At 40.3% G+C, this 26,737-nt stretch overlaps 4 protein-coding genes and 1 long non-coding RNA gene across 8 annotated transcripts in view; 4 read left to right on the top strand and 1 right to left on the bottom strand.

Moving 5' to 3' along the window:
* The first annotated feature begins 3,629 nt into the window (after positions 1-3,629).
* Positions 3,630-10,420, top strand: echdc2 (enoyl CoA hydratase domain containing 2). 2 transcript variants are annotated; one of them, XM_058638123.1, is made up of 11 exons: positions 3,632-4,137; positions 5,456-5,523; positions 5,806-5,893; positions 5,986-6,072; positions 6,154-6,246; positions 7,533-7,589; positions 8,499-8,561; positions 8,684-8,808; positions 9,681-9,731; positions 9,815-9,862; positions 10,156-10,420. In XM_058638123.1, exons 1-11 carry the CDS (start codon positions 3,909-3,911, stop codon positions 10,231-10,233), a joined length of 987 nt encoding a protein of 328 aa, XP_058494106.1. In that variant the 5' UTR covers positions 3,632-3,908; the 3' UTR covers positions 10,234-10,420. The 2 variants fall into 2 exon arrangements, with proteins under 2 accessions (XP_058494107.1, XP_058494106.1); XM_058638124.1 differs by lacking the exons at positions 9,815-9,862; positions 10,156-10,420 and having other exon boundaries at positions 3,630-4,137; positions 9,620-9,706.
* Positions 10,412-20,608, bottom strand: zyg11 (zyg-11 family member, cell cycle regulator). 2 transcript variants are annotated; one of them, XM_058638121.1, is made up of 18 exons: positions 20,418-20,608; positions 19,041-19,206; positions 18,464-18,675; positions 18,044-18,361; positions 17,810-17,923; positions 17,600-17,716; positions 17,372-17,512; positions 16,725-16,901; positions 15,980-16,044; positions 15,453-15,552; positions 15,318-15,368; positions 15,060-15,221; positions 14,840-14,887; positions 14,542-14,739; positions 14,389-14,441; positions 13,959-14,056; positions 13,312-13,515; positions 10,412-13,214 (listed from the first exon to the last, which is right to left on the bottom strand). In XM_058638121.1, exons 1-17 carry the CDS (start codon positions 20,490-20,492, stop codon positions 13,322-13,324), a joined length of 2,289 nt encoding a protein of 762 aa, XP_058494104.1. In that variant the 5' UTR covers positions 20,493-20,608; the 3' UTR covers positions 10,412-13,214; positions 13,312-13,321. The 2 variants fall into 2 exon arrangements, with proteins under 2 accessions (XP_058494104.1, XP_058494105.1); XM_058638122.1 differs by having other exon boundaries at positions 20,189-20,557.
* LOC131465442 (uncharacterized) lies at positions 17,615-19,648 on the top strand. Its single transcript, XR_009241315.1, has 3 exons — positions 17,615-17,733; positions 17,834-17,937; positions 18,050-19,648. It is a non-coding gene; the product is annotated as an uncharacterized LOC131465442 (long non-coding RNA).
* An 81-nt stretch (positions 20,609-20,689) lies between the features above and the next one.
* On the top strand, positions 20,690-24,283 carry LOC131465441 (cytochrome c oxidase assembly factor 7). Its single transcript, XM_058638125.1, has 3 exons — positions 20,690-21,032; positions 22,548-22,688; positions 23,680-24,283. Exons 1-3 carry the CDS (start codon positions 20,927-20,929, stop codon positions 24,111-24,113), a joined length of 681 nt encoding a protein of 226 aa, XP_058494108.1. The 5' UTR covers positions 20,690-20,926; the 3' UTR covers positions 24,114-24,283.
* A 1,038-nt stretch (positions 24,284-25,321) lies between these two features.
* ralgps2 (Ral GEF with PH domain and SH3 binding motif 2) overlaps positions 25,322-26,737 on the top strand; it is a 71,894-nt gene continuing 70,478 nt past the window's right edge. For both annotated transcript variants that reach the window (XM_058638477.1, XM_058638476.1), the window contains exon 1: positions 25,322-25,469. The gene's annotated coding sequence lies outside the window, so the exon portion shown is untranslated. The remainder of the gene's footprint in view (positions 25,470-26,737) is intronic.

The following is a 26,737-nucleotide window of genomic DNA, read 5'->3' as shown; positions in this document are numbered from 1 at the left end:
GGGAAAATGCCCTGTGCTAATCATCAGGTAACGTGAACCGTGTGATGTTTGCTGGCATTATAGCGAGGTGAGGGGGGGTGAAGAGTGTCTACCCTGTGCGTGTCCTGAGTTCAGGGACACACTGTCTGTGTCAGCCTCAGTCCAGCGTTCTCACTTATCACTATCACTGTCACTCACACACACATGTGTTTTCCATCTCAACATGAGACGAGGAATACGGCCCCTGTCAGAAATCAAATCTAAACGACCTGTTTCCCCTTCAAATCCAGCAGGTGACATTTCACTCCAGTGCAACACAAGCTCAGCCCACAGTCCACTGCAAACGTGAAGTCAGTCTTTTCACATTTAAAACTGAACGTGACCCTCGTTTTTATGATGACTCGGCTATAACGTTAACGTCTTTCCGTCTGTTTTATCCATTATGTTAAATTCACATCAATAATACATGTTATTAGGGTGTTTCTATGCAGTTAGGGTTTCAGTTTCACTTTATTGAATTGCTCCTTCCTTACCAAACAAACAACCCCCCCCCCCCCCCACACACACACACACACACACCTTGAGCCTTGGCTCTCAGGCTGTTGTGTCATCAGATTCATCAGATCAGATGCTGTCTGACAGTAATTGCATAACCTGTAAAGACCTGCTCAATAATGCATGGTCAGACTAGACATGGGCAGCCTGATGGAAAACCTTACATCAACAACTCGCTTTGTGTGGACACCAGAGGATTGTGTACGCGTGTGTGTGTGTGTGTGTGTGTGTGTACATTTGGGCTTAGATGTGTTGTTGTGAGGACATTTGAGACAGTCCTCACAGACTGGTTTTAATGGCGGTGTAGAATTAGATTTAGGTTAGGTTTAATATAAGGAGGGTTAGGGTCAGGCATTTAGCTGAGATGTTACAAAATACATTATGTGTATGAGTGTTCTCACATTTCTTTCTATCTCACGACCATTTCTGTTATAAACACTGACCATGTCAGGACCAGAAGACCTCATGGAAACCAAAACCTGGTCCTAGAGAGGCAGAAACTAATTCACAATTTTATTAGTTACACTAATGGCGCTTTTCTGGCACAGCTCTACTCCTAAAAACCTGCTCTGACTAAGTTCCAAGCATGTTGAGCTGATAATATGTGTCACGTATAGAACAAAGTCATGGCAGTTTCATGCAGCCGTGCTGTGATGACTCCGCCCACGCTGTGGAGGTACTATAGTAATGGAAAACCATACTAAACTGTGTAGAGCCGGAACTGTATGGTAGAAAAGTGCCATAAGCTTGTTGCACATTGTGCCTCCATAGGGAACCATCCTGAAACATAGATGCTCACCCTTAATGGAACTGTGGCTGCCAGTGGGGACACAAAGAAAAAAAAGGCTCAACAAATAAATTGTAGACCTGCTTAAGTCTAATAATAGAGCTATTATTATTATTGTTATTAATACCAATGATAATAATAATAATAATAATAATAATACTACTACTACTACTACTACTACTACTAATAATAATAATAATAATAATAATTGCCAGTTTTTCAGTGCAATCAGTCTATTCTTCCAACCCAACTATAAGGCTGGTGCAAACAATAACATGCAGTATTATAGTTGCCAAAAACTGATCTGTGTTCCTACCTTAGGGATAATTTTGTGTCACAATCATGTGGTTAAATTGGGAGGAATATTTTTTTTTAACATTATAGCCCCCTCAGTCCATTTTACCTATTGAAATGCCCATAAAGGGCTTGTGCAAACATTACCATGCAGCGTTCCAGTTGCCAAAAAGTGACCTGGGCTCCAGCCTTGTAGCAGAGGGGATAGTTTTGTGCCAAAATCACGTGGTAACATCAGGGGGATATATTTTTAACATTATGCCCCCTGAGCCATTTTTACCCATGAAAGACCTGTAAAGGACAAGTGCAAACAATAACAAAAAGTGACTTGGATTACTACCATCTGACTGAGTGGATAGTTTTTTGTCTAAACCACATGGATTCATTACAGCTCTCTCAGTCCATTTTACTCATTGAAATACCAGTAAAAGGTAAATACATGCAGTATTTCAGTTGCCAACCTGGAAACTGAAGATTGAATGAGGCAGAATCTGATTTCAGAGGAATTGGTTAAGTTTAGGGCTAAAATTTGTGATTTGTGGTTAGGCTGTTTAGGCTGTCCAAATGAATGGAATTCAATGCAGTGTCCTTAGAAGAATAGATAAGCACATCTGTATGTGTGTGTGTGTGTGTGTGTGTGTGCGTGGAGGAAGGGTAAACTGAAAAAGCAGAAGTTTCACAACATTTCCACTATGACTCCTGCTGAGTGAAACAGTGCCTAGTATTGGGTAGTGATAACATTTCCATCATATACAGATTTAATTACATGATTTTCAGATTTAATGACTCGTTATACACTCACCAGCCACTATATTAGGTACACCTGTTACACCTGTTCAGCTACACAAACATTTATTCACCCAATCACACCCATTTAGGCATGTACACGTGGTCAAGACGACCTTCTGAAGGTCAAGTATTATAGAATAGAGAAGAAAGATGATTTAAAGGTCCAGTGTGTAACATTTAGGAGGGTTTACGAGCAAAAACAGCTTTTTATATGTGCTGTAGACGAGGGCCTTGCTTTATGGAGACAACCATCTTTCCACCAAAAGACAAATCAGCCAGAATGTGCATTTTATATTTTGCTGTGGAAGCAAGCTAGTCAAACAAAGAGGAACAACATGCTTTTTAGTGCTCTTGTAGTCTAAATATGCCACAGTGCCGTGTCTACTGTAAGACCACGATCCTCCACTATTGTTCTACCACTTTCTTTGCGATTAAAAAAGGAAAGTAACACTTTATTTAGATATGATAGATACAAATAGATCATTTTATTTCAAACACATCTGCAATATTTACAATGACAACACATTTACATCTCGTTTGAAAAGAAGTAGGCAGAAGTATAAACTTATATATGTACCTACCTAACTCAATTTATAGACTACTTTATCCCATCACCAAATATTTACAGTATTTTAAACAAAGTTCTTAAAGTTGTCAAGAATACTTTTGGCAACCATTTCCATCACCGTCCTGGATTAAAATGCTGTTCTTCATCCTTATATTTATTTAAAATTTGCATTTTGTATAGTCTTTTAAACTGATTTACAGTATGTTTTTACTCATTCACCTGATAGACATGATTTAACCATAATGATTTTCCATAATTTAACCCCCACAACATTTTAAGATGGAAACCATGGGTCTTAAACTTGTGGTCCGTGTTCCACATGAGGCCCTCCAATCAATTTAAAATGGCCCACCACTTAATAGCAATAAGTTAAGTTTTTTCTGTATGTTTTTTTTATTTTTAAATGTTGGTATGATAAATAGGTTTGTCAACTTTATATCATTCCATATATATGTATATATATATATATATATATGTATGTATATATATATATATATATATATATATATATAAAACACTTCAATATAATTACTGCGATATAATGATGTTCTGATATAGTTCTGATAGATCACCCACCTCTACTGAACAGTTGGTTTTACCCAAAAAGTTTGACTTATTTTTCACTAGGCTGCCCCCTGCTGACCAGACTGACCAGTGGCATTTTGAGTTTGAGACTCTGCTGTAACGATAATATCAAGAAAACCTTGATATCGTGGATGTTGTCTCTGTACTTAATAAAGTGGTAAATGATTGTGCTTCAGGCTGTTAACGCTGTCATTTGTACCCTTTTATTTGCTGTCATTTGAAGGTCACACGAGGAGCAGCTAAACTCGCTTCCTAATCCTGTTTACCTGCATCAAACTTCCTGTACTACAACTCTGCGGCTTCTCCTTCGTCTTCTTTCTCCCGCTTAAAAAGCAAGGAAGCAGGCGCGTCATGTTAAAGCTCGGGCCGTGGTGTTGGTCGTGGAAGTCTCTGGAAGCAACGCTGCGGGGAACGCACTTCCGGGCCTCGTCTGCGTTTCACCGCGACGGAGCGCAAACGTTAGCCGGTGGACGTGAGCCTCTAACGGGAGGCATTCGCGCATCGAGCCGTAGGCAGCAGCACACGGCGGCCGCAGAGCCTGTGGAGGTGGATGTGAAGCGGTTAGAGGAGGAAGACGATGGTAGGGAGGCACTTTTCATATAATTCACCACTTTGACAAACTGTTCACACATATCACGCTCTACAGCATTAAAGCGTCGAAGTGTAAAAACAACAAACTAAACACACATTTATTCCCACAAGTGACAGCAATTCTGGAATATTCATACTTTTATATTAAGTTATGAGACATTACATACTGTAAATCTGGCTGTGCATTAGGGCGTCGCAATCATTTAAGAACAGTTTCATTTGATTTGAATGTTATGCATTAAAGAGGCAAGTGTGCATGAGTAAACATTTTGTAAATGCTGAATGTAGTAGAAAACACATCAAACAGGCAAAATGATTACACTCTGTGTTTGTGTGCCAAAGCATAAACATATTGATGTGTTAACCTTTGTTACATTTGATTGAAGACAATTATTTATATATATATATAATATATTAGTTAGTTAAATCTGTTATACCTCATATTTGTGAAATGCCTCTTTAACTACTACTACTAGATAGATAGATAGATAGATACTTTATTCATCTCACAGAGAAATTCACACTACTACTACTACTGCTACTGATAATTATAATAATAGTATGTACACTGCATGCACAATTATGAGGCCTGTTATATTCTTGAGGATTTATGTTATTGTTGAACAATACAGTTCTCTCAGTCAATCCAAAATGTTAATTAACCCCCAAAACTGAATATTTAACAAAGGAAAACTGAGTTAAGACTTTCTCAGGAGTGTACGTATGTGTGCACAGTTATTAGGCAAATAAATGGAAAAAGTAGAGAAAAACAAATAAATAAAACATTCACAAATAATGCTTCTGACATTTAAAAAAAACCTATGTATATATATATATATATATATATATATATATGTGTGTATGTGTATATCATCAAAGCAAAAGAAAATGTAGGAAAACATGGACACAAAAGACACAAAAATCTAATGAGATGTGCAAGTAAAAACAAAAGAGAAATAAAAGCAAGAAAATAACAATGAATAGGCAAGTAAGTATGAAAAAAACTGGTCAGAGGCAACTACTCACAAAATGAAAAAGTAATCATAACAATGAACAAAGATAAGGGATAAAATAAAGAATATTTAATTTCTTTGGGATAAAATTCCAGTCTTCAATTATCTGTCATTTATTAAAAATAATAATTGATATTGACTGATTTGACAATATTTATTGTGATAATCTTTGAGGTGGTTACTCTCTAAGATCTTCTCTGCACAGAAAGCCACTGTTTTCTAACCTGTGTTTTCAAACAATACAACCGACAAAAAAAACAATGGCTTTTTTCTTTTTTTTTCTTTTTTTTTTAGGAATAGTGGAGGTGCAAATGTTTCGACATAAGGCAAGAAACGCTCTGGGCCATGTGTTTGTGTCACAGGTGAGCCAACGTCTACATCTCTCTCACGGCTATTCTTCTTAACACACTGCATTGAGCCTCGTTCATTTAAGCGTCCAAAACAAAGCCTTTACAAACAATTCAAACACAAGCAGTTCCTCACAAATGAGATCCTGCCTCATTAGGACCAGGTTCTGGTCTCCATGACGACCACTGGTCCTGACAAACCTCAGTGTTTATGTCAGAAAAAAAAAATGTCCTGAAGAGGTGACAAATCCAAGGATGCGCATACACAGACTGAGACACTGTGCCATGTGAGTGCAGATGAGGGAGCTGGTGTCCACTCTGTCCAGTGACTCATCAGTCCGCGTGGTCGTCTTCAAGAGTTTAGTACCAAAGGTTTTCTGTGCAGGTAAAAATATGCTCTGTAAAATCTCAGACCTGAGCGTCTGTGTGTGTGTGTGTGTGTGTGTGAGACACACGAGTGATGCTGCTTGTTCACAGGCGCAGACCTGAAGGAGAGAGCTTTGATGACGGACAGCGAGTCTGACCTGTTTGTTCACGGCCTGCGTTCACTCATGACTCAGATAGGTACGGTACAGAGCTGACCGACGCTGTAGCCTGAATGTGTAGACACAGATGCACACTTTTTATTTCTCTGTCATAATGCAGCACTGTTGCCCATGCCGACCGTCGCAGCCATTGATGGTGTTGCCGTGGGCGGTGGACTGGAGCTTGCCTTGGCCTGTGACCTCCGCACTGCAGGTGAGTCGTCGGTGTGTTTATATCCATGTTAAAAGTTAAAGGAAAGGGACAATGCTTATTAATAAACATTAAAATGTAAATTTGCCAGGTTGTAGCCAGAGGCTAATTTCTGCCTGGAGTCCCCCCAGTGGCAGGTTGATGTTATAAGTGAATGAAAACAAAAACATAGATCATGAGAACTCACAGAAATACAAATGTTAGATAAAGGAGGAAATACATATACATGCTCATATACAAACATACACAGCTGTTAATAAAGTGCCAGTGACATTGGATGATAGTAAAGTGCTAATGATAAAGACAGGTGAATTATGGTACATGTTATAGAAAATATAAAGCTCATTGTTGCATAATTGAGAAAAGTTTTCTTAACGTCATGTAAACACGTTAGTCTAGACTAAAATAGAGCTAGTCTTAGTCAGATTAACATGTCTGGATAATGTGATTCATAGTCCGATTACTCCAGTTTTGGGCTTCAATTATTCAGGAAGTATAATAAGTTACTTATTACATAAACTCCTTTAAAAAGTAATAATATCATTTATTCCTTGGTATCAAAAGTAATAAAGTGACAACAAATTTATTTTGGAAATGAATGCAGTGATATGAGCCGCTATTACTAACATTAACATTATGAATGATTACATTCCAGTTCAGCACTGAAAGTCATGACTTTGACACATTTTAGATCCTCGTGACAGATTCAGACTAATGACTGACGCTAGTTTTAATTCAGTGTTGCTTATTCATGCTCAGTCTGACCCGTGGGTCGCTTAAGTTTCCTGTCAAGGAGACGGCTTTAATTATTAAAGTTCAAGAAACATTTTTATTATTATTATTATTATTATTTTTATCCTTTTATTTCAGTCATTGTGAGCTCATGCTGATGGAATTGATGGAAATATGTTCAACCTGATGCAGTTTACATGTAATGGAATGAAGACAGATACAGTGTGTGATGAAATGGTGCAGCAGGTGTTTAAAGACACTGACTGACTGTGAGTCAGTGGATGTTTGAGCTGAAGCTGACATTTGGAGGCTCCACGATTAATGATGCACTGATGAGCTCAGAGACTAATGAGACCACTGCTGAGGTCAGAAACATCTGCCCAGCTGTTCATGCCGCTGGTACTGATTGGTTGTTTTATGCAGTTTGGTGATTGGCTGATAAGTGAGGTAAGCAGGTGCTTGTCTCTGTTGCTCTAAAAGAGTCGTCAGTCAGACTTTCTGTTCTCTCTCGTTTACTAGACCTTCAACTGTCCTCTGCATGTGTGTGTGTGTTTCAGTGTATTCAGCACAGATGGGACTGATTGAGACGACACGGGGGCTGCTCCCAGGAGCGGGTAAGACTAACAGAGGTCACACCCATGAGCTGAGTGAAGGCACGAGACTTATGAAAAATGTCCTGTCACAATTATCCCCACTGAATAATTATTCAATCTAGGTTTCTGTTTCGATTTTTTAACATGAACAGATGGAACCTCCATTATCTTCATTTGGCTTGTATCCATAACCTGTCAGAAAAGATCAACAAATACTTAAACACCGACTGTTTTGAACACTGTTTTTTTTTATTTATTTGATTTGAGAGAAATTTCCATGTTACTAATATTATTTCAAAATGCAACAAAATGTAATATAACACAAAACGTATTAAAACCTTACTTAAATAACCAAATTATGTAAAAAAAAAAAGAAATGTTGGAATATTACCAAAAAATCTATAATTAACATGACAAAACCATTACTTATGTCAACAAAAACATAACAAAATGTTGTACTGTTGTAAGAACATGTCAACAAAAAATCATGAACTCCCATTTTGAAGCTTTGAGATTTGAGAATGGGAACATAATTTACAAAATTGACATCATGTGCTATTGAAGAAGACCTGAACCTGGAGATAGAGGTAGACCATTAACTGCTCAAGAAAATGTTGACCTCATTTGAACTAAAACTTCCATTTGAAGAGCGACCTATTCAATGCATTGTTACTTCCTGGTTGGCTTCAGAAGGAAAGTAGAAGACCACGCCCACATTTTTATACATGGTCTATGGCTAAATCATGGTTTATGGCAGACTATCCCTTGTTGTGCTTGAAAATAAATCACTTATAAATAAATGAATGATGTTCCCCATTCACAATTATTCAGCACGATTAACTTATTGTGAGAGTTTTTTTTACTGCAATGCACGATAATATCGCACATTGTAGAGAAACAACATTGACCTTGACGTGGTCTGTCCTGCAGGGGGCAGTCAGCGGCTGCCGAGGATGGTGGGCATCACTCTGGCCAAAGAGCTCATCTTCACGGGTATAGAAATGCAAACATGTTGCTGTAGGAACACGATGCTTATCGTATCATGAGCGTTTCATGGATCACTCACTCTCTCACTCTGTCTGTCTGTCTCTCTCTCACTGTGTGTCTGTGATCAGGGAGGTGTGTGGGAGGGCAGGCAGCTCTGGAGATGGGGCTCGTAAACAGAGCTGTAGAACAGAACCAGACAGGAGACGCTGCCTACAGAGAAGCACTGAGCCTGGCCAGAGAGATTCTGCCCCAGGTCAGACCAAAACTAAAAACACACTCTTTTTCTCTCTGACGCAATTCAGACACTGATGCATCCTCCTCCTCCTCCTCCTCCTCCTCCACCACCACTCAGCAACCTCTCCCCATCTCCTCTGCTTGCTTTCTACCTCTTTTCCCTCTGCCCTCCTTATCTCCCCCAGGTGTTTTCTCTCTCCTTCCTCCTCTCTCCCCCCCCCCCTCTCTTCAGGCCTCTGTCGTTCCATATATTTTCCACTCCAGTTCAGCCGCCTGCAGTGGAGCGCTGCTGGAGTGGCAGTCAAGTGGAGAAATGACCACAAATAATGCACATACAAACACACACACTGGTGTTAGTGTTGGTTGAGTAAGTGACACTAGTTTGCTTTGAATTAAAGAATTGGTGAGGGTTTGTTTAAAAAAAAAAAAAAATCATAAAATATTAGGAGTTGCATCCGACCACAGTTGTTGTAATCTGGGGGCGTAATCCTGCAAAGATGAATGATGAATTTAAATCCATGGAGATACTGTATATCATATATAATATATCACAAAACCAACTATGGATACAAGCAGAAACATTATATTCCTGACTGTTTTGTTATCCTGGAGCACAGCAGCTATCCTCCATCTTTACTTTTTAGGAACACAACTGGTGAAGAGATGAGTTGCCTGGTATCTATGCTGCCACTTACATGTGTATATGGATTTGAAAAGTGCAGCGCTCCTTCAAAATGGCATCTTTTTTGTTGTTGCATGATGTCAGCTAGTGGATCTCTCCAAGTAAAGGCCCTTTTCCATTACATCAGTAATAATTACATTCCATTCAGCATCTCATATGAGAGGTGTCATCACCCTTCAGCTGTGATGTTCTTCATCTGTGTTGCTCAGGCTCCGATCGCTGTGCGAATGGCAAAAGAAGCGATGAACAGAGGCAGCGAGGTACAATGACTCATACATTTCACATTTCCTCATTATTTTCCCTCCCAGCCACCGTTTGCTGACTGAAAATGGTGTTTTTACAGGTCGACATCAGCTCAGCGATGGCTATAGAGAGAATGTGCTATGCTCGGGTAAGATATTCATCCTGATTATCCTTAAAGGTCTAGTGTGTAAGTATTAAGCTGTGTGTCTATCAGGCAGTTCATTGCGGTCATCTTACTTGTGTTTCCTCCATGAGGTGTGGAGGCCGCATTGCATGACATCCTACCAGTGCAACACAATGTAGCCCACCAATAAATACAAATAGGAACAAGACATCCAGTCTCTTTGTGTTTTGATTTTAAAATGTAGAGTTTACCCATTTTTGCAGTCTCATGTTCTCATGGTCATATGTCTACTGTAATCCCTGCCCCTCTCTTTGCAGGTCATCCCCACCCAGGACAGGCGTGAGGGTATGGCTGCATTCATAGAGAAGAGACCTCCACAGTACACTGGCCAATAGACTGCTCTCATGTACCTGGTAGAACATTAACAGTCTGTGTCATCATGTCACTCAACACAACACTTAAATTGACTCCTGATTTCATTTATTATATGACAATAATGACTTTGATAGTAGGTGTTTGTACATTATAGGAACATTAGAAGTGACTGAATAAAAAGGCAACACAAGTGTCATCTCCAGTTTATGGGAATGTACATTCTTTATTTTTCCAATTTTGAAAACATGACTCTCAGCAGCAACATGACACCATCATAGCAGATAAATAGTATTGTTACCTTTTTACATTTCTCATCTCGAATTGTGTCCGTGTTTAAGAAAAAAAAAAAAAAAAAAAACCCAAGGGAGAAATTCTTGGCCAACAAATAATCCAACATTTTCAGAAGAAACGGCAAAACTTTTAAAGCTTTAAATGCTTTGTTTATGTTGAAAGTGCAGCCTGGGACCTGCACAATATTTTGCAAGCTCATACAACAAATCATTTACAGAAAACAAGGCAATAATTCACTGTGGAGATGAGGTGATGTGTGTTCAGCTAATGGCTATTTTCAAGTTAACACTTAGTCCATTATATTTAGTTTATTTCCATTGACACAAACATTTTTCATAGACGTTTTGGTTCCTGTCACTGCAGAAGCCACAATTCACTTTTCCCCCCTCAAAATTATGATTTTCTTTTTTTTTAAAGCAACACTATGCAACTTTTTCTGGACATGTTGTGACTATTAAATGTTTGATGCCTTTTTAACTGACCTCAGTTCAGCATTACTCTTTAACGTGCTGTGCCTGATTCTGGCAGTTTAAATCACCAACATTTAAAGTCACACACACTGGTTCTACCTGCTCACCAATCTTACATTGGCCCCATCAAAGTCTGGTGTTAACATCCCTCCTGAGGGATCCCATCACATGTGAACAATGTGAAGTACAGGTCTTTGTACGCACCCTTTAGTCAGCTACTCTTCTCTCTAGCTGTCACAGACAGGCACATCGAGAATGAACACATCTGTATAGTCACTTGTTAAAAAGATAAAAAAATGATATGACAATCAATGCGTTTACATGCATGCTTAGCCAGACTGAGACATTTGTGTGGTTTCTTTACGGTCACATAAACACGTTAGTCCGACTAAAATCGAGCTGGTCATAGTCGGACTAACATACCTAGATAATGCGATTCATAGTCCGATTACTCCTGCATGTACATGGTTAGTGGTACTGGAGCCAGACTTGGCAAAATGTCCTCCCTGGTCTTTGCCCCGGTTGTAGAAATTGATGACGTATAAACTGCAACGGTGTCTTTCTTTGGACAACACAGCAATAACAACAGCCGTGCTCGATCTAATTTGTATCACCAAATTACTGTTACCCATTTGTTTTTCTGTGATTTAAAGGTCAACAGGAAACTGACTCAATACACACTAGCCTATAGAGAGATACAGTGCCACCCATGGAGGCGGAGTCAGATGTACACAGAGTGTATGTGAGGATGTAGTTTAATCATAGCTTAGGCTGGATGTTAATTCCAGGTCCAAACATGGAGGTTCAACTAAAATAAAAAGGACACAATTCTCCCAATTACAATTGAGCAACCCATTAAATATGATTTTGAAGCTGTTTTTAGGCATAACAAAGTTGCATAGTGTTGCTTTATTGTGCCATTGATGACAGTTTGTAAAGCTTAGCTTAGATTTGTGTGCATAGAGAATGGAAACGGGAGCCTTAATGAGTGTGGGCACATCGTGGCTCCTCTGGAGAACAGAAATACACCAGGTTAAATGGCATCCTGGAGGATACTGATAAAACATTAAAAAGAGTAATACTCTTTAATTTTTCCTATAATACCCCCGACTCACTCCTGGGTACAAGCATCTTTTCTTCATCCTCCCATCCTTTGCTCTAAGTATTTCACCCAGATAAACTGAAAAAGACAAATAATGCAACATACAATAGTATAACTTTCATGCATCCACTCCTGCACAACGACTATTTCTGTCTCATTTTTTTTTAATAATATGTACAAATACATACACTCCTGATACCTGTACACATACACACACACGCACGCTTGCTCAGAAAAGTGCCTCTGTCTTAAAGACAACGGTACATCTAACTGACTATACACACACTTATACATCCATCATGACTTTACTGACCACACTGTTATTGCCATTTTAGTCCAGAATGAACATTTGCATTTAAACCAGAAATCACTGACATGTAGCTCTTTAAAATTACAATTAATCACATGGATCCTAGTTTGGCTTGTTTGAGTTACGGCACCGTTGACTTGGCTGCTGATTCAACTGCAACAGATGTTTTCGAAAAAGAAAGAAAGAGCATCTTAAACTTCTCTGTGATTTAGTTTTTTTTTTTTCATCTGTCTGGGATATTTGGACACACCCTCAACAAGTGTGTCCTGTCACATCAACTCAAAGGTCTTAGCTCATGACAGACTAAATGAAGAGGATAGTAACTGTAGTATTGCAGACCCAAAGGCGCAGGTTTTAGCACAAACAAACAAGCAGGCGTTTAAAAAAAAAAGAAGAATAAAAGAACAGTACAAGCATTGAGACAAACTCCAGCATGCTTCAGTTCACAGCAGTGTCATGCGTATATTAAATGAGCTTATTGGCCGAAGCCCTCCGTAACACAGAGCGCTGACACTTGGATGAACCTCTGAGGTTGTCAATCCCCGGCTGAGATTTGTATGTGTGCACTGACATGTTTTTGGTACGAACATCATGATAACGAGCGCACAAGAGAAATATCTTCGTTATGAAACGAACACAAAAAAATAAATAAGGTTAGTGTGTGTGTGTGTGTGCAAAGAATTGCTCCGTTTCTGTCCGGGATTCTTGATAAAGTGTGTTTGTGCATTAGATACACATACCACAGACACGCACGCACACATACAAAATCCCCCTTAGTAGTGGCGTGTCCACACTTAAGTCTTTCTCTTGGTCAGGGAGACTCACTTTCTGAAAGGAAAATATGAAATTATGAAAAATCTCTGGCCAGCATTAAGACTGAGAGCAAATGACCAGCAGTGTGTGTTGTGTGTGTGTGTCTCTTTACCCTGGCGAGGTCATTGTGGCGGCGGGCGGCGACTTGTGTGTTGTGTGTTTGCTGGCTGGCCAGTGCGCGCTCTGTGGCGCTGCAGGCTCTCCAGGATGTTCTCGGCCAGCAGTTTGACGTCTTTGTGGGTCTGTGGGTGTGTGTGAACGTGCTCCAGCTGCTGCAGGCCGCCTTCCTCCAACAACATGCTGCAGTAACGAGTGGCTGCAGACACAGGGGTAAATGACTAAGTGAATTTCCTACTGGCTTGTTCATGTGCAACATCTATACATACTTTACTGTTGCAAGGTTTGGGCAAGTCTTTGCAATTTTCTTTGGTGAGACAGAGATCTTGGAATTTGCTTTTCCCAGGCATCATGTCATTTGCTCTCACTTGCTTATCATTACTCGCTCATTGTTCTACATAGAATCTCACATCAACGGCGGAGAGAGACAGTAGACAGTGTCCACAACACCGCTAGTAATTATGACTCCACGTTTGTTCTGCGTAGGCCTAGTCTACGTACATCAAGCAAGGCAGTGGGAGACATTTACCTAAATATCAACTATCTTCCATGCATTTTTTTCCAAAGCTGCATGTAAACAGGCTCCTATAACAAACCATAAGGCATGATTTGGTCTGTGCATGTGCAGCATCTGTGACTCACCGTTCTTGCTGCAGACATGCTGCATGGCCCATGCTGCCCACAGCTGGACACCGGGTGTGTGGAAACACTCCAGAAGAGGGAAGAAGGGGTTAAAAGACCTACAGGACAGGGAGAACAGGACAGGAGCTAAGTGAATCAAATCAACTTTATAAAATGTTTAGTCAATAAGATAAATGTAGCACTAAATATATATATATTTTTTAAAGAATTGGTGCCATTTAGTGTAAAACTCTCTATATGAAAAAACTCTCTATATGAGCTTTACTTAAACTGAGTTATGTAATCCTATGTCACATTTGGAAAATATATAATAATTTTAAAACTATGTATTCCACCCAGGCCTAATTTCAGGTAATGCATCCTTACAGTAAAGTATGAGCCTACTTGTTTTTATGCACTTGATTAAAATTACGTGGAACCAGCCGCTCACCTGTAGGCAACCATTTCACAGTCTGGCGCAGGCCAGTCCATGATGACAGCATGCTGGAGACACACACACATACATATACACTTCATACCAACATAACATATGTATATGATTGGGTACAGTGTATTTACAGTTTGCAGCTTTGCTCATTCCTACCAGTTGCTCCAGCAGTGAGGATCGTAGCTCAGGGCTCAACGTCCAGGCTTCCTCTCCTCGTGACGTCAGATGTGCAAGGATGCCTGCGGCAAAGTAGCTGACCTCCACCTCTGGACTGTGCAGCAGAGTTCTGATGTGGTCCAGGAACCCCTGCACCATCAGCTCCCCGTGCAACTCCCCGACCTCTGCAATGTTGTTCTACACAACAGAAGGTGAAATGGGAATAATTATGTCTTAATATTGTAATTTATTCAGCGTTCAGTTTTTCTACAGGGTAAAAACAGAGCGGTTAACTCACCAACAAGCCCAGAACCTTCTGCTGGATAGAAGACTCACTGGGGAAGGACTGCAGGGAGCATGGTGGAAGCAGAAGCAAAAAAAAAAACAGTGAGTCATACTGGCCTGAAGGCGTTCATACCTGCTGCACTAGTACTGAGCAATGCATGATTTAGTGTGATGACTGACTAATATGGAAATGTGCTCTCAGCAGCAGCTTTGCAGCAAATATTTCTGTGTACCTCTAGAACTTTAATAAACAAGTCCAGGCCCTGGTTCTCGATAAAATGGCGGCAGGTGGTCGGTGATTCATCAGTAAGGTTCCAGAGCGCACTCAGTGTAAATTTGAGGGTAGCATCCACCACGCCCTGAGTAGCCTTCTGACGCACTATGTGGAGCAATTGCTGTGAGATAGATAGAGAGAGAGAGAGAGATTATTTTCCCCTTTCTTGGTAAAGGATTAACAATGGAGGAGAAAACAGAAGCGATAACAATCTCACCTTCACGATGAACAATTCTGCTCCCAGTTGAGCTGTTTGTTCAGTGGACAACTGGAGAAAAGTTACAAAGTTTAATTTAGTAAAGGAGGCATGGAAAAACAGTGTGATATTAATACAACAAAGCATATACCGAACCTTAGCAGCAAGTATGGAAATAATGGCCACAGCCATCCTCTGCATGTTCTGGTCTTCATGGTTGCAGAGCCACTGCATCACTAGTTTGGCAGCTTCAAACCTGAGAGAATAAAGAAATACAAATATTAAAAAAAAGCCCTTTCTTCAAAATAGTATTGAACTATTCTCCTACTTTTATAGAATCAATCATCATTATGTGTTGCTTTGTTCCCACTTTTAATGTTTCACTTAATATCTTTAGCCCTTTTTACACAGTTATGTAATTTCAATCTTCATGAAAAGGCATTTAAGAATAAGTGGCAATCCAGAAGAAAGGCAGATAAACACATCCTATATACATGGATGCCTTTTAAATTACTAAATTAAACAATAAATAAAAAATAAAGGAATAACAGAAATAAATTTGATATAGTTTTCAAGCTATTCATTTGTTTGTGATGTATTTATATATGTATCAGAACTAACTAACTAAAACAGTTGCAGTGCTACTATCCAGTGATGCTGACAACACAATTTGTAATTGGCACCTGTTAAATGGAACCTCCTGCAAAATACGATCACTGCACAGGGACAGCAGGCAGTTCTTCTGCAGCTGTGCACACAGGAAACAGAGTGGATATCAGTGCTTTAGAGGCAGAAATAATCTTACATGGCTCACATGTTAGCTCTTCTCCCTGTGTCACCTTTACACAAATGCTTCATCAAAAAATTTAAAACAATACGTAATCCAATTATGCATGTCATGCATACCTGCTCAAAAATATGGCTATGACCAAATCCCCAAATTCTTGTACTGTTCAACGTCTTATATTTGCTAAGAGCCTATTTCCTATTTCCTAAGAGCCTATTTCAAAAATGAAATACGGAAGCAGCTTATTTAGCTGTGGCGAGTTCCACAACACATCAGAAATGACACTGATGTGTCACTGATTGCAGCAGACACTTGAGTCATCTCTCCTGTGATTGGTCAAAGTATCCAGACACAGGCAAGATTGTTCAGAGGCTGTACACAGAGCTCAGATGAGATGCCTTTAATATTGACAAGCGGGGAGGACTGTGCCTTGTAAAAGAATATTGCTGGGGTCGTTGCAAAAAATATGAACTGATGGCATAACCCCACAAAACTTAAAATACCCTATTTTCTCTATCTCCTAGTAAACTATTTCAGGGAAAAAGGACCTTTTAAAATAGAATTTTAAAAGTGTCTTTGAGTTGACACAGTTTCTGTTTATCATGACTGATATGTACCACAGAGACAGCGCATGAAATTACCTGTTGGTGGTTCGGGAATGTCCTCATGGCCTCCAGTAAGAGCTGAGTGACGGTACTCAAGAGTCGGACTGGCATTCCTGCTGCAAGGTCCTGTTTTGTCAGGTTGAACACACAGGCACTCGCTGCCAGTTGGACATTCAGAGTTGCAGGATGATTCTTCATCCCCAAAACAACCAGCTACAAAGAACGGAGGGAAAAATTAAAGTATGATATAGCATTAAATGCGACTGATGAGGAACTTGGCTTAGGAATAACAATAATAATAAGTATACTGTAGGAAGAGGACATGAGGCTGACTCTTCATTGTTTGTCAGATGATAGAAAAGTTTGTGTATTTTTGTTCTGTTTCAATGGTCACTTATACTATTATTACAACAAAAGTTTTGTTTAAGTATTGTAATTATTATTTCAGAATATTTCTGAAATTTCTAAATGTGTGAAAGGGGGAAGAGGCCTCTCATTTGTCAATATATCTGTTGCATTTGTACTGAAATCTCCACTTTATATTTTGGTGCCCTTAGTAACTCACCTACCAAGTTTGAAGCCTGTTTAGCAACATGTTGGACAGTTATGCGAGATGCTTATGTACATTAAAACTACCTATAATCTACATGCAGAAAACTTCCACAGCAATTTTGTCAGTTCACCTTAAGAATGTCAGGGCGCGGTTTCTCCATGACATGTGTCAGGCTGAATAGATGAAACAGAGCTTCTCTCACAAAACCCTCCCTCTCACTGTAGCGTCGCAGAGCCTCACAGATCTGGGTCTCGTTGGCTTCACCAGTTACCTGTTCACACACAAAAGATATTTTAGCAAAAGTACATTACTGTGCACAGTCGTCAGTGTTTTGGTGTTAATCTATACATCTGTATACCTTCAGATTTCCTTCTCCAGAGAGAAAGTCAGAAAAACCAGCGTCTGTAGCCAGAAGTCCCATAAAGGTCATACCTGGTCTCTCCTCAACAAATGCTTTCACAGCTGCATCGGTCACCTACAATATAAACAAATGTAAGAAATGACAACTCACTTGATGGATTTCAGAGAAATTATATAGGCTAGCGTATACAAACACAAGCACACATACATGTTTCCTCCCTGACACGTCTAGAGAAACAAGAGCGGGCAGGATTCCTGGCTGACCAAGCAGCTGACGAGCCACATCCGAGGTAAACTGCTTATCATCACTGATGTCCAGGTGCTGCAGAGCCACAGGTAACAAACATCAAAACAGCACAAAGAATTATGGCTGGTCAAAACACAAAGACATCATTGTACTTTATATTTCAAAATAAAATCAACAGTTTCAGTCTCTTCTTACCTGCAGTACATCCAACTGGCGTATGACTCCCAGCAGCTGAGCCGTGCTCATTTCCAGCCTCTTCAGCTGGTGTAGTGTTAGTGAGCGCAGACGCTCCTTCAGGCCCAGCAGAGGGGTGAGGTTGGTGATCGAGGTGTTGGAGATATCGAGACTTTCCAGACGGGGCAGGGAGCACACGTCCACTAACCCAGAGTCATAGAAGTCTACATTGGCTAGAGAGAGTGAGCGGAGGCCCGGGAGGGAGCTGAAGCGATACCGGATTGGTTCTTCCAGAGAAAACATGGTGAGACCTGTTAAGCTCAGACGCTGAAGGGACTCCTGTCGAGTTTTAACAAAGTAAACAAAACCAACAAGCTGTTATTTTATATGATGATCGAGGGAGCGGTGCTCAGCCAACACACAAACATACTTCCACTTTACCTGGCAGTATTTATTGGTAGCCAGTCCCTGTAGAATATCATGGATAGTGAGGTCTGCATTGACTCTAGCAGCATCCAGCTCCAACAGTCTGTGAGGACAGATGGCTTTCTGGAAGGCCTCCGCAGAGATACGTGCTGTACGGATGCAGGCTCGTCTCAGACGCAGGTATTCACAGTTACGAAATACACCCACGGTGCTGTCATTCAATAGACCTGCAGAGTGACAACATGTTAATGTTCACTTTCCATCTGTACCATCTAAAAAAAGCTCTTTTATTTTTCTTTAACTTTGAGGAGGGGGCACTTAATCATGGACAAACAGCACTAAGAGGATTAGCTCTTTGTGGAATTCTGGCTCTTGATTAGATAATGATATGGGATAGTGAAGAAGTTTCTCCTCAATTTACTATCAGACCCTTGAGACTGAAGCCGTTTCAGTCATGAACTCCAAATAATGTCAAAACAACTGGGTGTGGACATTTTCCAGAGTTCCTGGGTGTGGACAGTTCCAGCTGCCATTCACGTCACAGATTGTGTGGGTTCAGAAATGACCAGCTCTATGTGTTGTGGGATTTTACCTTCAGTCGCCATCTTGGCCAGCAGCTGGTCTGCTAGCTCTTGTGGGAAGTGTACAGCCTCTCTGAAGCACAGAGAACCATCGGGGCGCTTGGCACAGAAACACTCGAAGTTTTGGCTCACATAGGTCAGACATAGGTCTGTCAGTGCCGCAGGGGATGCCTCTTCCTGAAAAACATTTAATAACACAAGGCCATTTATTTTAACAGTTAATACTTAGTCTGGATATGTATAAATACTTAAATTATTCCTATTCAACATGGAGCAAGCAAATTTCACTTCTTTAACAGAGGTAAGTCAACACTGAAATAAGACATTTTGAATTACAGAATTTTGTATTTTGACTTATCAAAAATAAATGTCTGAATTACAGATATCTCTGTCAAAGTTAGCAGTCACATACAATATCTCACTGTTATATTGATTAATCAAAACTGAAGTCAAAATGATGTTGATATCTGTAGGTCATCAGCTAGACAAATCTGAAATACAATTATCTGCATCATTTCAATCTGTAAACATTATTATTCAGTTTTAATTAGGGATGTATAATATTGGACATTTTGCTGGTATCCGATATGCCAATAAATTGATACTGATATATAGCCTATACGTTTTCCCTGAGTCTCTTCAGTAGTGCTATTAAATAATATTTTGCCTACTCATGTCAGCAGATATACATTTTCTCCACTGAGCAAAATAAATAAACATATAAAAAAACAATAGTTGTAGAGGGCGCCAGCATAGAAATCAAGGAGGTAGCAGCCTATTTAGCCTACTGTTGTATTCAGATCTTGATGTTTGCCGATGTCCGATTATACATTTTAAACTAAATACCTGCCGATATTATCGTGCATCCCCAGTTTGAATGATTTATTTGTTGTATGGAGCAATTTAAGAAGATTAAATAAGCTGAAAAATCAGAAAGCTTGTTTTAATTTATGAAAAAAAAAACGATTTATCGATTACCAAAGTAGTTGACGATTAATTAATAATTGATTAATAAACGATTAATCAAATAATCGTTGCAGCCCTATCTGTAATGTTAATTCCGGATCGTCAAATATAACATTTAAACAATATTCTACGAGGATTCTCATTCTCATAAATACGTCACAGAAAACAAGTGAAGGCTAAATCTGAAACTTACCGTGTTGAAGAAACTACAGGCCATGGTCGTAGCTTTGTAACAGAAAAAAAAAACTCACTTATTTTAGCTTATGTACCAGAGACTGGTGTCTTTTTCCACCACTCGCTGTCCGTAGTGCGGTTGCGTGTTTTATCTGCTTTAGTGGTCTACGGTGTCTAATGTTTATCTGTCACCGAGCAGCAGCAGCGGCGGCGGCGGCGTTAGCGGCGACAGCAGCTAGCTAACTCACTTGTTGTCGCCTCCGTTGCGGAAAAACGCTCTGGGTGCAAACATATCGACGAAAGTCTGTTGTAGCGGAATTCATGTTCTAAAGGTATCAACTAAAGTATCACTGCAGCGAGTATAGGTTTAACAAAAAAAGCCGAAGGAGTAGAGTTTTTCACAGTGGGAAGTCGCTGGGGTTATTTTTGCCTTGACAGACCGTAAATAAAGGTCGCAACATCGGAAGTAAACCCCAAAGAGGGCGGGACGACGGAAACCTGTCAGCAGCAACAGGAACAGGAACATGAACATGCTTTTCTTTTTTGACTGGAAACGTTTTAAATGAGACACTTTGGTGAGCTCGGAGCTTTTATAGCAACTTTACGATAGACCGTGACTACCCTTGCTGATATTTGTATTCGAAGGAAACGCTGTAGCGACGTCGCTGATTCATTCGTCCACCAAGGTCACAGGTCTCAGTGGATGTGGTGAAAGCTTTTAGCCAAGTGCTACACATGTGATTATCTGACCGACAACATGGCTGGACTTATAGACTTTAAAGACGAGAAGGAAGTCAAGCAGTTTCTGGACAATCTGGGAATAGAGTACAGCTTCCAGTGCCACAGTGAGAAGGATCCTGAAGGTAACACACACACACACACACACACACACAGACGTTTGTATAGCATTCATAGTGAGGGCATTCATTTATGAGGGGCATTTTATGCCAGCACACTATACTAAAACGCTTTAACCTCGTCGCCTACGCCTGCATAAAGACTGAAAAACACGCGTGCGTACAGACACGCGTATCGCGAGTACACCAAATAATGAAGGGTGACGGGTGATAAGTGTCATGCCGATTATTAACCTGCAGTACGTGTATTTTTTATCATCCTATACTCTATTCGCGCAGCATGTAATCATCACGTTAAACATAACCAACAGCGCAATATGACCAGGTATAGCCTACAACCAGCGTGCAATTTGTAAAGTTTACGTGAGAGGACACAGGTCCCGGAACGCACACAGAAAACGGTGCTGAACAACAACACATGCCCACTTACATATGTGAATTCTAACAAGTGAGAAACTGTGTTTATTGACCAACAGAAATGGAATCCACTCTTGAAATTACAGATAAAAGCCCTTTTTCTTGTTCATTTAACTCAATAGAGTTATTTCTTTAAACTTAAAACTCTTTAATCAATTAATGCATTAACATATGTATATCAAATCATTTCTCTCTTGCTGCTTCTGTTGGGGCTCACGCTCCACGACGTGTCGGGCTTTTGTGCTCATGTGGACAGAACGCAGTTCAGTTGCGAGGCGCACGATGAAGTTTCTTCGTGTCATCAACGCATGTTTTTTTTCTTTTTATAAAGAACTGAGGCATTTATTGCAGCCAGTTCGAGGATATTACAAAACACTGCCACTGGTCATCTGCATGTGTTTTGTCACTTTTCAGCACCTGTGTGGTGAACAGCGGCATTTGCGTCTTTATGCACACGGGGGAAGCTCTCTTCTGATGTTATTGACTGTGACAACCAGGCACATATGTTTAATGTTTTAATGACAGAGAATGCAACATTAGTATTTGTAAATAAAGTAGATAATTATTTGTACATTGAGACGAGCGTGCGCACGGGCGTCCGCTGCGTTCGCGCGTGGCACGGCACAAATGACCCCTCGCTGTTTGATTTCCACAAACACTACACAGTGTGTGTCTGTACGCTTAACAGTCACGCGTGGTCTTCATGTCACGTATTTGAGGCGTGAATGGAATTTACACGCGCACGTTAGACGTTTGATGTCATCGCATAGATGCTGTACACGCGTTTTTAGTATAGTGTGCTGGCAGAAAATGCCCCTGATATTCATTGACATAATGCATTACCTAGTCCCTTACCCTGACCTTAACCATCACAACTGTGTCTAACCCTAACCTGTACCCTACACTAACCTAAACCTAATTCTAACCCTGACTGTAAAACCAGGTCTTAACCCTGAAAAAGACATTTTTAGGGGTGTCATAATGTGAGGGCCAGCCAAATTGTCCTCACTTTCTATTCATTTTTTGGTCCTCACAAAACACACACAAACATACACATCCCAGTTCCACATTGGAACTTTTCTTTAAATCTTTTTTCTTTTCTAGGTTGCCAGAGACTTGCAGATTATTTGGAAGGAGTGAAGAGAAACTATGAAGCTACAGCTCAGGTGCTCAAACGTAACTGTGAAACACATGGATATGGAGAGAGCTGCTACAAACTTGGGGCTTATCACATCACAGGCAAAGGTAAACACAGCAGTTTGGCCTGCTGTATGTTTTCACCCTCTGGTGTTTGGGGCAGTAATCTCAGAAATGTACTTCATAGGTTATTGCATGTCATAAAACAAACTAAAAAATATGACCGGTTATGATAAGAGAGAAATTAAAAGTACGTGTACATGCTGGACTCTGAACTCACATTTGTGATTTGGCTGATTCAGCTGTCACTCACACTCACATGTGCTGTACTTTATCAGCCATTATCCTCTAAATGGGAACATAGTTTACAAAATGTGCTACAGAAGAAGACCTTTTAATTAAGATCATTAGCTGATCAAGAAATGTCTACTGATGTTATAAATCAAGTAAGAAGACATAGCTCATTTGAAACCCCCTGCATACAAATAATGCTTTTCCACAGTTATCCTGCTGTAAACTCCCTTCTGCCAAAGTTACCCTCATTCATTTGAGCAGCGCCACTGCATCGATTATCGTATTGCATTAGGAAGGATGACGATATATCACCAAAGATATATGTTTAATTCAACCCTTCTTCACATATACAATAACAATTAAAGACCAGTAATAACACTACAAGAGCAGCAATGACCACATTAAAAGCAGCAACAACAGCACTAGGTTTAACCATTGAGAAATGTTCATCTAAAGGGATGTGTTGTTATTTTAAAGAAATGTAAACTCAGTGGGAGAGTATTCAGAGTTCATGAAGGTCTTGATGCTGTCGTGCACAGATGGACGGATTTACGTGAGAGATTAATCACACGTCTTTAAGTAGCCAAGCTAAATATAGTCCTGTAGACACCGTCTACATTACCAAGAAAAGGTTTTGCATGAAATTTGGAAATATTTGCTGTTTGATATTAAAAACTGTGCTCACATGTGTGAATTTAAGATGTTTAAATTCTGGTAAATGTAAGTATTATACTTGCATACAATCTTGACTGCAGAGCATCTTCTGTATTATACTCTTTGTAAATCTCCTAAATCTTTCCACTAGGTGGAGTGAGCAAGTGTCTGAAAACAGCCTACTCATACTTTATGCGCTCCTGCCAGGCTGGAGGAAAGAAGTCTATGGATGCCTGTCATAACGTTGGCCTGTTAGCCCATGATGGACAAGCTATGGAAGGAGGTCCTGACATCACGGCAGCGCGGCAGTATTATGAGAAAGCCTGTGCCGGTGGCTTCGCTCCTTCATGCTTTAACCTCAGTACTATGTTCATTGCGGGCAATTCCAAAGATATGACACAAGCTTTGAAGTACGCCAACAGAGCTTGTGAGCTGGGACACGTGTGGGGTTGTGCCAATGCAAGTCGCATGTACAAACTGGGCGATGGTACAGAGAAGGATGAGAAGAAAGCGGAGGAGCTGAAAAATCGAGCAAAGGAGCTGCATGGTTTAGAAAAAGAACGGCAGCTGAAATTTGGGGAATGAATTTGACACTTCATTTTGTCATTGTTTTGGTATTCAGTCAAAGTTAAAAGTTGTTTGTTATCTGGAGCCGAATGTTTTACCTCACTCCATTAAGGAAGCCATGTTAATTTAACAATTTTACTTGTTGAGTTCAATCATATCTATGAAAGAAATAAACTGATTTTAATTCAGATTTTTAGCAGTTTGTCATTAATTACAGTATTGTGAATGTCAGTCAGTCATCATCTACCGCTTTATCCTCCACCAGAGGGTCGCGGGGGGTGCTGTGCCAATCTCAGCTACATCGGGCGATAGACGGGGTACACCCTGGACAGTTCGCCAGTCCATCGCAGGGCCACACACAGATAGAGACAAACAACCATTCACTCTCACACTGAATGTGAATGTATTTTTTTTTTTGGAAGGACCTAAAAATCAACCAAAAAAAGATGAATTCTAGATCTGGTCTCACAGGATATTTTTGAATGGACTGAATCACACAAATTACAATTTCATGCTGTATATTTTGATATTTTATGATTATGATATAATTTTACTATAATTAGTTATTCTGTCTGTCTGTTGTCTTAGCCAGATTTTTGGTTAAAGGTCCAATGTGAACGGATAAGGGAAAATTAAGTGTTGACACTGCAAATTGTAATAAATGGCCCAGGATGGTGACCTCAAAGCAAGACCTTTGCCTTTGCTACATATGAATGGCTTATTCTGAGGCTATGGAAACCAAATGATTTCTAATTGGAAGCGAATACACACTAAAATTTACTTATAACATTCTGCAAATATAGCATACTGATTCTTTAAATGAATCCCAGCCATCTTTTCTGGGTTTTTTTTGCAAAAAAATGTTTGTAATTTCACTGTGGGGTTTATTTGCATAGTTTGACTGGTTAGTAAAAGTGAGATTTTGCACTTTGAGCTGGTGTTGCATTTTTGTGTTTTGGCCACAAGAGGGAGCCACAATCACAGGCATGAAGTTTGCGCTCGTTTCAAACCTCTCACACCGCGCTTTCTCCCTGAAGACACCACAACAAACAGTGTGTGTCCAAGTCCAGATTTGACCAAATATTGGATTACAAACCTGAATATCTCGCAGATACAAATGAGACAATATTTAAAGATTTAACCTGACCACCTGGGGTGCTCGGGGTGATGGGCGGACTGCCCCGCCCGCTCCCCCATAGCTCCGCCCAGCAGACGTGAATCTCCTCAGCCCTCATTCAAAACAGAGGACAGCTGTTGCGAGCCGCGTCGTCGTGTTCCGAGCGTTAGCCTAAAAACTGATAGCTGCACGCTGTCTTCTCATGTACCCGCTGGAATGTCAGCAGGAGGATAAAGACAAGAAAACGGCGCACTTCGGTGAGTTTACGAACAGCGGGAGGCAAAGTTTGTTTTCATTTTGCGGCTTTCCAGCCGTCGACGTAGCTAGCTAAGCCCCGTGGATGGTTTGGGTGTGTTTGTTTTTAATTGCAGGGTGCTCCCATTATCTAAGTAAAATCGGCATCCATCAAGAGGCGGGACGGGGGTTATTTTCCGGGTGGATTGTAGCTTAAACTGTCAATTTCTGGGTGCAGTAATGCATATTAGACCCTTTTTTGGACGTTCTTCTGCTCCCACGTGAAGACACAGTTGCTCCACAACCACGCATAGGAAGAGGCGGCGCGGGGGAGTTTGATTATCATGCTGGTAATAAATCATGCGCTCCCCCTTTCTAAGCTAACGATTCATGCTAGCGTTAGATAGAGTTACACATGCTAATATTAGAAAGCATTGTGAACAGAGCGTGGACAGGCGGTTATTTATCACGCGTGATTCCCCGGATGCAGTATTTTTACTTTGTTTACTCAAGTCTCCTCACAGTTGGCTTGTGTTCAGGGAAGCTGGGGGACTTTTTGGTCGACCTATTTATCCGCTTGTTAGCCCAGTAAAGCTGATTTAGCAGCCATGCCCACTGCAGCCTCTCTGTGCTGTGCTGTGGATAGCTCATTGGCGGCGAACCCCCTGCACAGTTGCCCTCCGGGGAGTGTTTTGGGTGTGGCGTGGGTTCACCCACGAACAGTTGTGTGTACAGTTATAGCCTGTCTTGTCTCCGCCATAGCACATATTGGTCGCAGAAAAAGGTGCAGTGGTGACTGTGTTTTTCACCCTTGTGGCTCTGAAATGATTGAAATTTAAAAAATAATAAGGTTTTAGATCATGAGGAAGAGAGGGTCCAGACTTAAAGACTTAAATATATCACTAACAATGCTCAGTAAGCTACTCAAATGGACATAATGTACTGTTTAAATATTTGTTTATGAAGAATGACAATTAAGGAACAATTTTCTTCTTCCTTTTGCCCCTTGAGGGCGATAACAGTTATTGTTATGATCAATCGATTAATTCTCTCTCGATAAATCATTTTATTTGGTTCATTAATTGTCATTAAGAGTGAAATGTTTTTAAAGCATTTTGGATTTGCAATTAAAAAATAATGGATACAGGAAATTAAAAATAGGTAGAGTACACTGGAAACAGGATTAGCTAGTTAAAGAGGATGTTTGGAAATTACATGACTGAAATTTCCCTCCCAATTATACAGTCCGTTGTACTGGAAAAACTGCGATACAGCAGGTGAGAGGAATTAT

This window comes from Solea solea, chromosome 9 (assembly GCF_958295425.1).
Source record: "Solea solea chromosome 9, fSolSol10.1, whole genome shotgun sequence".
NCBI classification, from domain to species: domain Eukaryota; kingdom Metazoa; phylum Chordata; class Actinopteri; order Pleuronectiformes; family Soleidae; genus Solea; species Solea solea.
The sequence above is the reverse complement of the archived record's forward strand: the minus strand, read 5'-3'. Positions and strand labels throughout refer to the sequence as shown.